The 15091-nt window shown below is 44.2% G+C and overlaps 2 protein-coding genes across 2 annotated transcripts; one reads left to right on the forward strand and one right to left on the reverse strand.

Moving 5' to 3' along the window:
- Positions 1-456: 456 nt before the first annotated feature.
- Positions 457-981, reverse strand: LOC145949890 (uncharacterized). The gene has a single exon (XM_083060791.1). The coding sequence runs from the start codon at positions 979-981 to the stop codon at positions 457-459; it is 525 nt and encodes a 174-aa protein (XP_082916917.1).
- Positions 982-6833: 5852 nt separating this feature from the next.
- Positions 6834-7220, forward strand: LOC145949891 (uncharacterized). The gene has a single exon (XM_083060792.1). It carries the CDS (start codon positions 6834-6836, stop codon positions 7218-7220), a length of 387 nt encoding a protein of 128 aa, XP_082916918.1.
- The last annotated feature ends 7871 nt before the right edge of the window (positions 7221-15091 follow it).

Genomic DNA, 15091 nt, shown 5'->3' on the forward strand with positions numbered 1-15091 from the left:
TTTCTTCTTTTTTTAGGGGATCAACTTCTTCTTTTATTTTTCTTTCTCTTTTCCTTTTTTGATTTCCAAACATTCCGTTATGTAATGTCCAGGTTTCTTACATTCATAGCACAATGGTTGTGCCTTTTCTCTGAGAGGTCTACTGTATTTTCTCCATCATATTCCTCCCTTTTTCTTCATCATTGAATGAATCTTCCTTGACAGGAAGGATATTTCATCATCTGTGTTGTAAGTTCCTTCACTATAGCTTTCATCGGACGTATCATTGATCCTTAGGGCTTTTGAGGAGGATGGTGTTGATTTTGTCTTTTGCACATTTAATGCAATAGACTTCTATTTCCTTCCAGCATCGTCTTGTTCCAACTCCAACTCATGGACTTTAAGTAGTCCAATGAGTTCTTCTAGTGAGAGCTTTTCCATATTTTTGGATGCTCTCAGAGCAGTAACTTGTGGTCTCTATTTCCTGGGTAAATTACAAAGTAATTTGTCAATATGATCAAAGTTATCATAAGTTCTACCAAGGAAGGAAAGTTCATTGACGATGGTTTGGAATCTTCCAAACATAGTCTGTATGGATTCACTTTCTTCCATCTCAAAAAGTTCATACTTACGTGCCAACAAGCTTAGCTTGTTGCATTTTACCTCTAGGGGCCCCTCGTAGGTTAGAGCTAGGGTGTCCCACATTTGTTTGGAACTTCTAAAGCTATGAACTTTAGTGTATTCCTCCTCAGACAGAGCACACATGAGCGCATTGCGTGCTTTGGAGTTCAACATAAATCTTTGTTTTTGCTCTTCAGTCCATTGTGCTCTTGGTTTATCGTTGCCAGCTTGATCTAGCGGAATGTAGTTTCCTTTCTCAACGATGTCCCACATGTCTATATGACATGCATCAAAGAATGTAATCATTCTTTGCTTCCAGTAGTCATATTTTTCTCCTTTGAATAGGGGTGGTCGGTTTATGGCTTGTCCTTCATTTTCCATGATCGTTTCCCCTGTAGTGTTAGATGCTTAACCCAAGGGGTCAAGCTTTGATACCAACTGAAGTTAGCGGAAATACATACAAAAGGGGGGGTTGAATGTGTGTGTTCGTGTTAGAAGGAAAATTTTAAAGTTATTTTGCAAGAGAAATTTTGGTTGGAAATCTTAAGTAGACTTTTTTGTCTAGTGAGTTTTCTTGTTTAGTAAAACTGATTTTTAACCTAAAAGGTTAAGTAAATTAGTTTTCCGTCTGGAAGACTTTATCATCTAGTAAAAGTAGTTTCAACAAGGTCAAGTATGTTTTCGTCTAATGCTTTATTGAAAAATGAAATAGAATAAGAGCAAAGTAAACAATATTGAAAAAGCGGAGAGAATGCACAGACAGTTATACTGGTTCACTCAATCTGAGCTATGTCCAGTTTCCTTCCGCAGAAGGGTTCCACTAATCACAAAGGATTACAAGTATTCTGAACCACTTTTGGCTCGTCAACTAGACGCTAGTATTCTTAACCACTTCTGGTTCTCCAAGTATTCTTGACCACTCCTGGTTCGTCAGCTTCACTCACCAACGCTAGTATTATCAACCATTTCTGGTTCACAAGTATTCTTTCTATCAGCCTCTTCAGGTTTTACAGCAGTTGAGGGTATTGAGTGTGTTTATAACTATCTCAGAGAGGATAGGGTAATTTCTACACTCATTAAGGTGCGTAACCTTAGTTTTACAGGGATAAGTGTCTAAGTGTTTAGTTACTCTTGTAGAGAGGATGAACTATTAGCAACACTCACTAAGATAAACTATCTTAGTTTTTACACAGGTATACAGGAAATACTTTGAGAGGGAAAATAGTTTGTGCTCTTGACTTTCTTTTCTTTTCGTATTGTATGTTTTTTTTTCTCTCTGTTGCACCTCCTTTTTCTTGGCCTTGATACTTATACGCTTTTGATAAATCTGCCCGTTGTTTGAATTTGAATTTTTTCGTTGGAGCGTAGCTTCGTGTCGTTGCAGATGGAGGCTTTTTTCATGTTCATGAAAATCTTCTCATTTAATGCATTTGATCTTGCATTAAATGTTTGCTTCTATTCGTGGAGACTCTTTTTGCAGTTGATTACTTTGGTATCTGATTTTAATCATGATCTAGGTATATTTGTACTTTCCTCAGCAGTTTAGTCGTTGCGGTGCTGTCTTTTTCTGAAAAGTTGGTGTCATTTCTCTGACACACTCAACTTTGACTTGTAAATGCATGCTTGCCTATTTTTATTAACGTTGATGTCCTCTAGTGTTTCTTGTATGATTTATTTCAATGTGATTAGTGGACTTCAGACGAGCTTATGTATTCTTGACACCGTCTGGTTACTCTGTTTGATCTTGACTACCCTTTTCGTCTGGGTATGGAAGTGATAACTTTGTCTTCTAGTTTACTTGGTTCTTTTTTATGGTCACTTCATGTTGATGTCTGGCCAACTTGCGTCTGATGCCTCAGACTTCTGCTTTGTATCTTGATTTGTGCTTGAATCAAACTTAGTCTTGATACTGGCCTTTCTATTGTCTAATGTTTTATCTAGCCAGATTATGCTTGATCATATTTCACTGTTTGAACTTTTTGTTATCCGACTGAAACACTAATGCACATGTTAGTAATAACAATATGTATTATATTTGTCATTTCAAAACTTTGGTGGGATTTGCGAATGCACTTCGTCTGACTTAACAACATCATTTGTGGAGCAAGATCCACGAGAGCTAAAAGATTTTTTTATCATATGTGCCCCTCAAATAACAATTTTGAGTCTAAAAGTGTAGACTAAGATAAGGAGAGAGAACTACAACAACTTCAAGAAGAGCATACTATTAAAAATGATTAGGTACCTTTAATCCTTGATGCCACCAAGAGGTTTCCTTACTTTAATGAGAAGGAGTACATTATCATGCTCTATTATGCAGTCCTTGAAATTGTCATTCAACCAAGGACCACCTTGCAAATTAAATTGAGACCCGTTGATCTTAATGACCCACCATATCTGGATGTGCCAATAACTCAGCTTATCTAGCAATAACACCATCAAGTCCAAAATCTCATTCATTTGCGAGCTGCTTTGAAGCTTATCTATGAGGAAACCCCTCATCATTCGCCCCAAATGCCTAGTGAGGTCTACAAGCCATGGATGATTCAACCCTAAACCAAGTTCTTCATTGTTGATACTTATCCCAAGGCCGCTGTACACTCTGTCTGCAAGGGTAAGGAGAAAATGAAACCATGCTTGGGTGATGTGCGTCATCTAAGATATGCCAAGTGCCACCAGTTTGGTGCCACCCAAGGAAAACATTGAACATATACCTTACACTATTGGAATAAACATTCAGACCTACCTAATCCCCTCTAGGACCATGCCTTATGGCTCCAACACTCTCTCCACTTTCGTAGAATTTATTTCTATTTCTCTCATTTTCTTCTTACCTTTTATATATTTTTACCCAATAATATTATTTTTTTGTATACAAAAATTGTTCTTGTACTGACCGTACCGCGAAGCCGAGCTCCAAGCTCGGCACCACAGTACAAGATGATCTCGGGCACGTGTCATACGACGTCAGCTCGGAATTCAGGTGAATCACAACTGATTCCCGAGGATCTCGCCCATACGAGATCCATTATCTAATCACTGATTACCGAAGATCTCGCCCCAGATGAGATCCGCTATCATATCTTATCTCAGGCCCAGAGCCCAAAAAAAACCTAATTCACTCCAAGGTACGTGCATTACTTATACGAGACTATCGCTCATACAAACCCTAACTTTAGCATCAGAGTGTCTTTTGCAGGTACCACCCCCATCTTGGAACACCAGCGTACCCGTGAAGGAGGATCACCGATCTTACCTGGCGAATCACCTCTACGGCAGATTTCCGGTAAGAACATTTGGCGCCCACCGTGGGGCCGATCAAGACACCTATTATCGGCCACCTGTATGGTTTTCACCAGAAGCCACAGTAGACGCGCAACAGATGACCTGGATCACTCAACTCCCATGGACGGCGACACTGTAACCTTGAGAAGGCTGATCGACCAAGTCGAACAGATGCGCCAACAACATGACATTGACCTGCGCAACATGCGTGCCAAGCACGAAGCTGACCTGGCCGCAATACGAACCACTAACGAAGTTGACCTAGCGGCTCTGCGCGCGGAAAATAAGAGGGTTCGCGCTCAACCCCAGCAACAACACTCTGATCACCCCTCCGGCTCTCAACTCAACCCCGGCGGAGCAATGCGAGGCGAGGTAAACCAGGAAGCAAAATCAACTCCCTTGCGGGGAGTAGTCAGTACAATCGCAGGAGGTTTCGCAGGAGGGGGTGCTAGCAGCTCGGCCCGGAAAAAACACCTGCGCAACGTCAACTGCGTACACTTCACTACCTCTGCTTCACATCAGAGCTTGCCGACGATCACTTTCACCGACGACGACTATGTCGGGGTCAACCCCAACCAGAACCCCTAGTCGGTTTTGCAGGAAGGAGCGTTCACACCTGGGGATACGTGGACTTACTAACCACTTTTGGAGCACCTCCAGATTCAAGGCGGGTCATGGTTCGGTACCTCCTCGTGGAAGCCGACGCCTCCTATAACATCATCATCGGCAGGCCAACCTTGAATCAGCTCGGAGCGGTGGTGTCTACCCCGTACCTCACCATGAAGTTCCCAGGACATGATGGGAAGATTATCTCCGTCAAAGCAAACCAAAAGGTGGCACAAAAATGCTATACTGAAAGCCTGAAAGTTGCCCCACTCGGTGCACAATGCAAGAGCAACACCACCACTGCGGCTCACACCAGCCACGAAGAAGTCTCCGACCTTGATCCGAGATCCGACGCTCACGACGAACGGCCCAGCCCCGTTGACGAGCTCGATGACCTCCAGATCGGGAAACTCCCCGGGCAAACCACGAAGATCAACAAACAGTTAACTCCAGAGCTGCGGAAACAGCTCGAAACAGAAATCCTCAAAAACGCCGACCACTTCGCCTAGTCCAGCGCTGACATGCCAGGCATAGACGCAGATTTCATCTGCCACAGGCTAGCGATACACAAGGAGGCAAAACCAGTCGCCCAGAGGAAGAGGAAGGTCAGCGGCGAAAGACGGGAAGCCATCGTCGCCGAACCATAGAAACTACTCAACACCGGCTTTATCCGTGAAGTCAGGTACACCACGTGGCTGGCAAACGTGGTCCTGGTAAAGAAGAACTCGGGGAAGTGGCGTATGTGCGTCGACTATACCGACCTAAACAAAGCATGCCCCAAGGACTCATACCCCTTGCCGAGCATCGACAGGTTAGTCGACGGAGCCTCCGGGCACGCCCTCCTCAGTTTCCTCGACGCCTACTCGGGTTACAACCAGATAATGATGTACCCACCTGACGAAATACATACATCCTTCATCACCGACCATGCCAACTACTGCTACCGGGTGATGCCTTTCGGCCTCAAAAACGTAGGGGCAACCTACCAGTGACTGATGGATAAGGTTTTCCATCATCAGATCGGGAGAAATATGGAAGTTTATGTCGACAACATGGTATTCAAAACCACCTCGGCAATAGACAACGCTACCGACCTCACCAAAGTATTCGCCCAGGTCAGGAAGCATAACATGCGCCTCAATCCGGAGAAGTGCGTCTTCGGTGTCCAAGGAGGTAAGTTCCTCGGCTTCATGATTACGAGCAGAGGGATCGAGGCCAACCCCGAGAAATGTAAAGCCATCATCCAGATGCAGAGCCCATAAACGGTGAAAGAGGTCCAACGCCTAGCCGGACGGTTAGTATCACTGTCCCGATTCATCCCCAAACTCGCGGAGAAGGCAGGACCAATCTTCACCCTGTTAAAAAAACCAAAGGGTTTCCTCTGGACAGATCAGTGCGAAGAGGCTTTCCAAAGCTTCAAATCTTTTCTCACAACCCCACCGATCCTACAGAGGCCAGATCACAATGCCGACCTCCTCCTCTACCTGGCAGTAGCTGAAAATGCCATCAGCGCAGTCATCGTACAAGAGCACCAAAAGGTACAGACACCTATCTACTTCATCAGCCGAGTTCTCCAGGACGCGGAAAGAAGATATCAAATGATCGAAAAACTGGCATTGGCGCTTGTCACCGCGGCCCGGCGGCTCCGACCTTACTTCCAGAGCCACCAGGTGGTAGTCAAAACTGATTATCCCATCAAGAAAATCCTGCGAAAGCCCGAACTCGCCGGACGCATGATCGCCTGGTCAGTAGAACTATCCGAGTTCGGCATCCAATACGAAAGTCACGGACCCCTGAAGGCCCAATGCTTAGCCGACTTCATAGCCGAGCTTACGCCAACTACTGCCGAGGAACCCCAGGCATGGACTTTGCATGTTGACGGGTCCTCCAACTCCAAAGGTGGTGGTGCAAGTATCATCCTAGAAGGCCCGAACCAAGTCACCTTGGAGTAATCCCTCAAGTTGGGCTTTAAGGTGACTAATAACCAGGCGGAGTATGAGGCACTTCTTGCAGGCCTGAGGCTAGCTCGCGACCTCGGAGCTCGAAGAGTGAGTTGCAACAGCGACTCAAAACTCATGGTGGAGCAGCTTAGTGGGACGTACCAGGTAAATGATACTATGCTGCAGCGGTACTTTCACACTGCGTCCCATCAGATCTCATCCTTCGACGAATTCACCAGAAAACACGTGTCGCGAGAGTAGAACGCCCGCGCAGACCTCCTATCGAAGCTCGCCAACACCAAAAGACTCGGGTAGCACCAGACCATCATCCAGGAAACCTTGCACTCGCCCAGCCTGGACGACAAAATCAATGGCGTCAGCAATAATGAAGACCTGGGATGGATGGCAGGCATTTGGAGTTACTTGAAAGAAGGAGTCCTACCTGAGAATAAAGATGAAGCTCGGAAGATAAGGATGAGATCAGCCAAGTTCATCATTATTGGGGATGAGTTATTCAAGCATGGCATTTCCTCTCCACTGCTCAAATGCCTGACGGCGTCTCAGGCAGCCTATGTCATCAGGGAAGTTCACCAGGGGATATGCGGCATGCACTCCGACGCACGCTTAATGGCGACCAGAGTACTCCGAGCTGGGTACTACTGGCCCACCCTGAAGTCGGACTGCCAAGCCCACGTCCAAAAATGCAAGGAATGCCAGCAATTCGGCAACGCACACCGACAGCCGCCTGAAACTCTCCACCACATGATGTCGGCATGGCCTTTCTCCTAGTGGGGAATGGACATCCTCGGGCCATTCCCCCCCGTGAAGGGCCAACTAAAGTTCCTCCTGGTAGCGATTGATTACTTCACCAAATGGATCGAGGCATGCCCACTCGCCAAGATCACCACCGAGAACGTGCGGAAGTTCACCTGGAAAAATATCATTTGCAGGTTCGGAATTCCCCACGCCCTCGTCACTGACAATGGCAGATAGTTCATTGCATAGGATTTCGAGGACTTCCTCCGCGAACTCGGGATCAAACACCTTGCGACCTCGGTGGAACACCCCCAGACCAATGGTCAGGCTGAAGCTGCCAACAAAATCATCCTTCGGGAGCTTAAAAAGCGACTGGGAAACGCCAAAGGGCAGTGGCCCAAGGAACTCCCCAGCATCCTCTGGGCATATCATTGCACCCCTCAGTCAACCACACAAGAGACGCCCTACCGGCTGACCTACGGAGCCGACGCAATGATCCCGGTAGAAGTCGGTGAAGCATCCCACAGACGCCAAGTCTTCAACGGTGAACAGAATGCCCAAGAACTGGCGGCCGACCTCGATCTAGTGGACGAGCTCAGAGACGAAGCTCGAATCCACGAGGAAGCCTGCAAGCTCCGCGCATCCCGACGATATAACACCCGAGTAAAATCTCGATCTTTCCGAGCAGGCGACTTGGTGTGGTGGTTGCTAGGCGAAGCACGGAAAGACACGATAGATGGGAAGCTTGCACCCACTTAGGGCGGCCCGTTCCGAGTTACAGAAGACCTGGAGAATGGGGCCTACCGACTAGAGGAGCTCAGCGGAAAACCTATACCGCGAACTTGGAATGCTACGCATCTCAAGTTTTATTATAGTTGAACTCGGTATGAATGAGATGTGCACTTTTTTCCCACCTCAATCTTTTGTCCCAAAAAATAGAAAGATGGGTTTTGGCTGAGAGGGTTTTTAACGAGGCACATTTACATAATCAATAAAATGACTCATTCCATTCAACTTACATCTTTTTCGCATCATTTTACGCCTAACCCCAAATGAAGGTCAAGTCCGAACCTCGATTTATTAAGGTCAAGTTTGAACCTTCACGAAAATCTAAGGTCGAGTCCGAACCTCGGTTTATTAAGGTCAAGTTTGAACCTTCACGAAAATCTAAGGTCGAGTCCGAACCTCGGTTTATTAAGGTCAAGTTTGAACCTTCATGAAAATCTAAGGTCGAGTCCGAACCTCGGCCTCACTACAGTAAAATGTAAACCTTTACGTAACAAATATATATATATATATACAAGCAAAATTCCCAGGATTCAACACTTGAGTTCAAAGCTGAAATAAATTACGATTACAAAATTAGCCTACACAGAGGCATTATCGCTGGAACTATCCTCAATGTCGTCCTCCTGGACCAGCTTCCCGAAGCGAACTACCTTCTCCACATGCATGCCGGAGAAATCGAATCCTGGTGCAAGGAGCCTGGCCTGGCGAGCAGCCTTGAGGAAGCCCCTCTTATGCTCCACCACGATGGAGTGCTCGACCTCCTTAAGTCTCCTCTGCAATGCCGCCTTCGCGGCCTCCAGCGACGACAGGTCTACTCTCTGGGCAGCAATCTCCTACTCTTTGATGCCAATAATAACCTCGTCGCGGAGACGCTCCTCGGTTACCGACACCAGCTCGCCCTTCAAAAATGCGACCTCATCTTCTAGAGAGCAAACCTGCTCCCAAGAAGACATCATCTCGTCCCGGGACGAGGTAACCAGCTTCTGCAGCTCGGTTCCCTGCATCTACGCTTCACCGAGGGCAGCAGTCAGAACCCCATTCTCCCCCTTCAGGACTTTATTCTCATCTTTCAGAGACTGAATAAGGCTTTTCAGCTTCGCCATGTCCTCCTGCTGCCTCGACCACTTGTGTTTCCAGCCGCATGGGCGCGCCCTCTCGCGCATAGCGATACGCAATGTATGGCCGCTTCGGCCTGGGGACTGGACCAGGGGTAGGGAGCCCGGAGCTCGATCCCTCCCTACGAACCTCGGTAAAAGAAGGCATAGATATCCTAGTGCCACCCCCCACCTGTGAAAAGCAAGGACACTCTCCTAAGAACAAAAGTCACCACAAAGGTAAAACGCCAAATACCACAGAAGGGCCAACGACTCACCTCGCTGATCGGAGCAGCAGGTACGGCACCCCGGAACACCTCCTCAGCAGCATTCCCTACCTATAGAAAAGCACTCACCACAGCAACCCGGTCAACAGCTTGAGCCGACACCTTACCCGATTGGACAACTGGCTCAGCAGCCAATGCCACCTCTTCGGCAACCACACGACCGACCCCCTCCAGCGGCGGAAGCACAACAAGATCCACCTCCCCAGTTCCAGTAACCTCGGAGGCCACCTCCCCTATCTCATGTGAAGCAGAGGTCCCCCCGACCTCTCTCCCACTTCTCTTCCATTTTCGATTGATCTTCAGGGGGGAAACCTCCTCCTCTAGAGGCTCGGAAACCCCGAGCTCGGTCATGTTGAAACAGGGCTTCAACTCGAGCCACAAGTTTTTCCCTACAAGGCCTACAAACATAAGATAAGACACTTCAGCAAAAGAAAGTTTACACAAACCTCAATAAAGTACCAAGATACAAAACACTTACCCTCCAGGACCCCCTCCCGATATGCCGAGTTCGCCAGCGACAAGATCGACCTGCAGTCCAACGGGCGGGGCAAAGCCGAGAGACTCTTAATGACGACAGCCTCCGAAGCCGTCAACTCCAAAGGGTTCACCCCATGAAACCTCGACGTCTTAGGGCACCAGTAAAAGGGGAACTTTGGCAGTCCACCAAAATAGAAAGCCCCATCCTCCAAAGGATCGACATCCACAAGGACCACCCGAAAAAAATCAGACTTGAAATTCTTATAGGATTGGGAGTAAGGAGTGAATAAACCCCCTTCCTTACTCCCATTTAAAGACAGAATACCATACGGCGGAACACTCAGCTTCAGATGATAGAAATGAAGGAAAACGCGAAGAGACAATTCTAGTCCTCAGACCGCGCACAAGACCTGAAACGCCCTCAAAAAGCCCCAGCTATTGGGGTGCAGCTGACAAGGGGCCGCGTTGATGTAGTTCAGGAAGTCACACTCAAACTGAGTGAAAGGAATACAAACGCCCAGGTCCCTAAAGAAACTCTGATAAACATAAAAGTGGGGGGGATCGGTCGACTTCCCCATGAACACACCCTTACCAGCCGGGCAAGGCTCGAGCCGAATCATCCAGGAAATGGTGGGGTCGCAAATACGGTGCGTCTTCCAAACTGCATCAACCTCCAGGCGCGACTTGAACACACTCTGGACAACCCCCACCTCGCGCTTGACCCAGTCATAACCAGGAATACCCGGCTCCAGGTCCTTAGGCGGGGATGACTCTCTCCTCTCTACGACACCCCTCCCGGTGGCCACCGCTTTGCCGCGCGCCTTGCCCCTGGCAGGCGCAGAAGAACTTGAGCCACGACCACCATCCATTAAGGAAACGAAGGAAATGGAGATAAAGGACAGATGAAATCGGGAGAAGAGGCTTGAACAAGAAGTTGAAAAAGTGGAAAAAAGAGCAAAGTGAAAAAGGCCAAGAGGCGCGAGTGAAAGAAAAGAAAAAACTCTCCCCCAGAATTTCAAAACGGTCACGACACGTGTCACCCAAGGGACACGCCTGACCACGTGATGGAGCTAGGTGAAGAAAATTGATGTTCTCCACTAGTTCCATGCTTGGACCGAATGCTTCTTGAGGTTAACACTTCAAGAGAAGCTTGAAACATCCATGAGCAAAAGCTTCCATGGAGGAGAAGTCTTGGAGAAGGTTCGGTTACTTCTAGGTTGATGTAGAAGCTTGAGGAACCTTGGTAAGGTTTGAAACCTTTGGTGAATTCTTAGTGAAGAATTTCTCCACGGTTTCTAAGAGACTCTTGATGAGAGAAATTCTGAAGTTTATTTCTCAAATTTGTCAAAAGTGATTACAAGAGTATAGAAAACAAATATATAGGGAGAGGTAGCTTGTAGGAGAAGCTAACCTTAACCATGGTTCACTAGGAACCATGGTAGGATTAACTTAAACTCCCACGGTTTAGCTAGGGAGGTTAAATGGAGTTAAACTCTCCAAGTAACCTACCTCAAAATCAATATACAAACACTAAGAAAAACAAGTAAAGTGCCTCACAAATACAAAGGCAAAAATAACCTATACAAAAGACTATGTATAAACTGTATAATATAAACAATTAGAACTAGGCCTTCTCTTCATGATAGAGCATTCCAAATGAAGATTACCTTGGGCTTGACAAGCCCACTAGTCTTCACAAGGTCTAACTCTTCCTGTTTTCTTCTAGCCATAGCTCTGGTTACTGGGCCCTTGGCCCATGGTCTATCACCACGCATTAAATGAGACCCATTATGACAGAGGAAGCCATCATTGCATAACCATCATGACCACTAACGCGCCGACCTTGCGTTTCGAAATACGAAACGACTTTTGCACGCGTGGCATCTTGACAGGCGGACATACGCGAAGGGTCACTTCCCCCTGACGAGCTCGGTCTTAACTCCTCGACCTACGGTCTTCGGAGCTCGGGGGGCTAGTGTACTGACCGTACCGCGAAGCCGAGCTCCAAGCTCGGCACCACAGTACAAGATGATCTCGGGCACGCGTCATACGACGTCAGCTCGGCATTCAGGTGAATCACAACTGATTCCCGAGGATCTCGCCCATACGAGATCCATTATCTAATCACTGATTACCGAAGATCTCGCCCCAGACGAGATCCGCTATCATATCTTATCTGAGGCCTAGAGCCCAGAAAAAACCTAAATCACTCCAAGGTACGTGCATTACTTATACGAGACTATCACTCATACAAACCCTAACTTTAGCATCGAAGTCTCTTTTGCAGGTACCACCCCCATCTTGGAACACCAGCGTACCCGTGAAGGAGGCTCACCGATCTTACCTGGTGAATCACCTCTACGGCAGATTTCCGGTAAGAACAGTTCTTCTACCTCATTTTGATCAACTAAGTCCATCTACTCTTCCCTAGACTCTTCCCCTTGTAATTGAAGTTGATTGAAATAACCTCTTTTTTTATCTCTTCAAAGCTCTTCGATATGCTTACCAGTAGGAAACACGTTACGAAAGGAAATTCCACAAACTACTTAGCCATCTAAACATTGAATTGAGCTTTGATGAGGAAGAAGATTAATCTCAGGGGGTCGTACTTATGAACAATCTTTTTACTAGTGCTAAAAGAGGGAGTAGAAATTATGTTTTTAAACACTTTTTTTTTGTGATCTACTCTGATTTTGTTGTTGTTGTTTCTGTTTCAATCTAACTCATAACAATATGCTATAGTATAATGCTTTTAAGATCATACATGTTTTCAGGAGAAGTCTCTTATACATTTTATCTCACACTATTGTAAGCTCTGGTATGAATGTCATGTATATGCCTTGAAAAATAGGCTTTGATGTGAAAAATAAGCTCTAATATGCATGATATATAACATATGCTTTGATAAATACATTAGTCTCTAATATACATGATAGATAAAATATGCTCTGATAGATATCTGAGGCTCTAATGTGTGCAACATATGCTTTGTTATGCAAAAATGATCTAATATGTTCACTCTAATAGGATCTAAAATGAATGAGTATGTTAATACACAATAATTACTCATATATTGAATTATGCTATGATATGATCAATAAGATAAAAAACATACACAAATATACATGTCGAATGTATGCGTAAAGTCAAATTACTCATATGATTTTATACACCAAGTCTGAGAGTTGCACTCTTATACTACTCTAATGATATTCTTAACACTTCCTCGTCTTAAAGAAAATTACATTTTGGATAAAAATGATTTTCTCAAATCAGTATCATTTTGTCGAAATAAGAAACGTATATTTAATCTTTAATAACAAAAGTGTTTTCTAAGTCAAGAAGAACCTTAGTTTCAAAAACATGTTTGTCACCATAAAAAATAAAAAATGGAGAGATTGTTAAGTCAAAAGACGATCTTGGATCTCTCAAGCTTTCAAGTTTTAATGTTAACAAATTGAACATTTTTCTAAGAGAAAATATTTTTGCAAAATACAAATCAAACGAAGCATGAGACGCAAAACGTTAAATAGACGATGTGTCATAAGATGAAGCATACAATTTGACTTCATATAAAGTCTTAAATACATATCATTTGTAATGAATGACAACTACTTGTTGCATGTCTAACTGATTTATTAATAAATTGAGCTAAAAAATCTCTTTGGAACTTACAAATTTCTTAAAGTGAATAAGCCAAACTTTGCGCAAGAACCAAGAACAAACAGATCCCTAAAATTACAGAGAAAGTCAACAAAAGTTTATGTAGAACCTATTTCTCACTAACACACTACAAATAGTCTGTTTGGTATCGTAAAGTTGATAAATAATCTCCTTGATCAAATAAAAAGTGACAATTTGGTGAAACATATTTAATGCATCAAGAAATACTTCTCATCTCATGGAACCTATAATGAAGATAAAAAAAAGCAAGCTCGCGAGAAATCCTCAAGGTTTTTGCGACGATTATCTTAATCTATATATAAGAAGCTTCACAATCAGAAACAAGAACTTTTGGAGAATTTTTTGAAAAAATATTTTTAGAAGAACATTTGTACAAATTATGATTCATTCTTTCTATAAAGACTTTTGTTCTTAATTGGTTGTATTGTGTTTTATTTATAAGATGAAACAAAACCTATACAACTTTACCCAAATATAATTGTTGTTATAGTGTTAACCTTTGAGATATTTGTCTATAAAAGAATACTTGAGTCTAGAGAGGTCTATTTGCAATAGAATACTTAGTGTTGAGGCTTGGAAAGACTTTGTGTGAAAGAATACTTAGGTAGATTACTTGAAGAGGTAATTCAAAGAACAATTAGGTTTAAGAAAAAAGTGACTTATTAAAAGAATTATATCTTGTTTAAGATAGTGAAACTCAATCTGGTTAGATTGAGAATTGAATGTAGCATTGATGGTTGACACAAACTAGTATAAAAATACCGCGTGTTTCGTCTACCTCTTCTCCACCACTCTTTAGTGTTAGTGTTATTATTTCACTACTTAAAAAGTGAGTTTTTATTGATATATTCAACCTCCTTCTAGTGTCTATCTTTTCTCTATAATTGATAACTCCTAAAATAATATTAGACAAATAATAATGGTTTGTGGATTTGAATAATTTGTTGTCTAATGAAATTACAACAAAATATTCTGATGGAGGACCATCCTTGAGACATCATATAGGGTCTATCACAAGGTCCATGGCTAGGAGAGTAGAGGAAGATGAAGAACACACCACACCAAAAGCCATGATCATCATGTGTGTGGATTTTGGGCCCTCTCCTTAGCTTGTTGCTTTCCTTTCCTATTTTGCCCTTGTATTTTGGGGTACATTAGCTATTAGGATTTTATTGTGTATTTTTATTTAGCCTTTGTATTATGGGGCAAAAATAGGCTTAGGATTTATTTAGGGACTTAACCTTGACTAGTAAGGTCAAAAGTCCATTTCTTTCATTTTCTAGGACTAAGGGTACTTTAGTCTTTTTGGAGAGATGTGAGCCATTTCATTTGGGCTGCATCTAGGGTTCATTTAGGGTGCATTTGGACTTGAAATTTTTGGCCAAATGCTCCCAAGAAACCCTAGGATGCTCTCCTATCTCTATAAGTACTCTAGTCCTTCCACCTTGTACCCACTTTGGAATATATGCATTTTGAGTGAGCCTTTGTGCCTCAAAATCCTTCCTTAGTCTCCTAGGGTCCTCATGCCCAACCTTCTATCCTCTCTACCCTAAAGAGAGTTTGAGTTTCCCTT

This window comes from Cajanus cajan, chromosome 7 (genome assembly GCF_000230855.2).
Source record: "Cajanus cajan strain Asha chromosome 7, NIPB_CcT2T_4, whole genome shotgun sequence".
NCBI classification, from domain to species: Eukaryota; Viridiplantae; Streptophyta; class Magnoliopsida; order Fabales; family Fabaceae; genus Cajanus; species Cajanus cajan.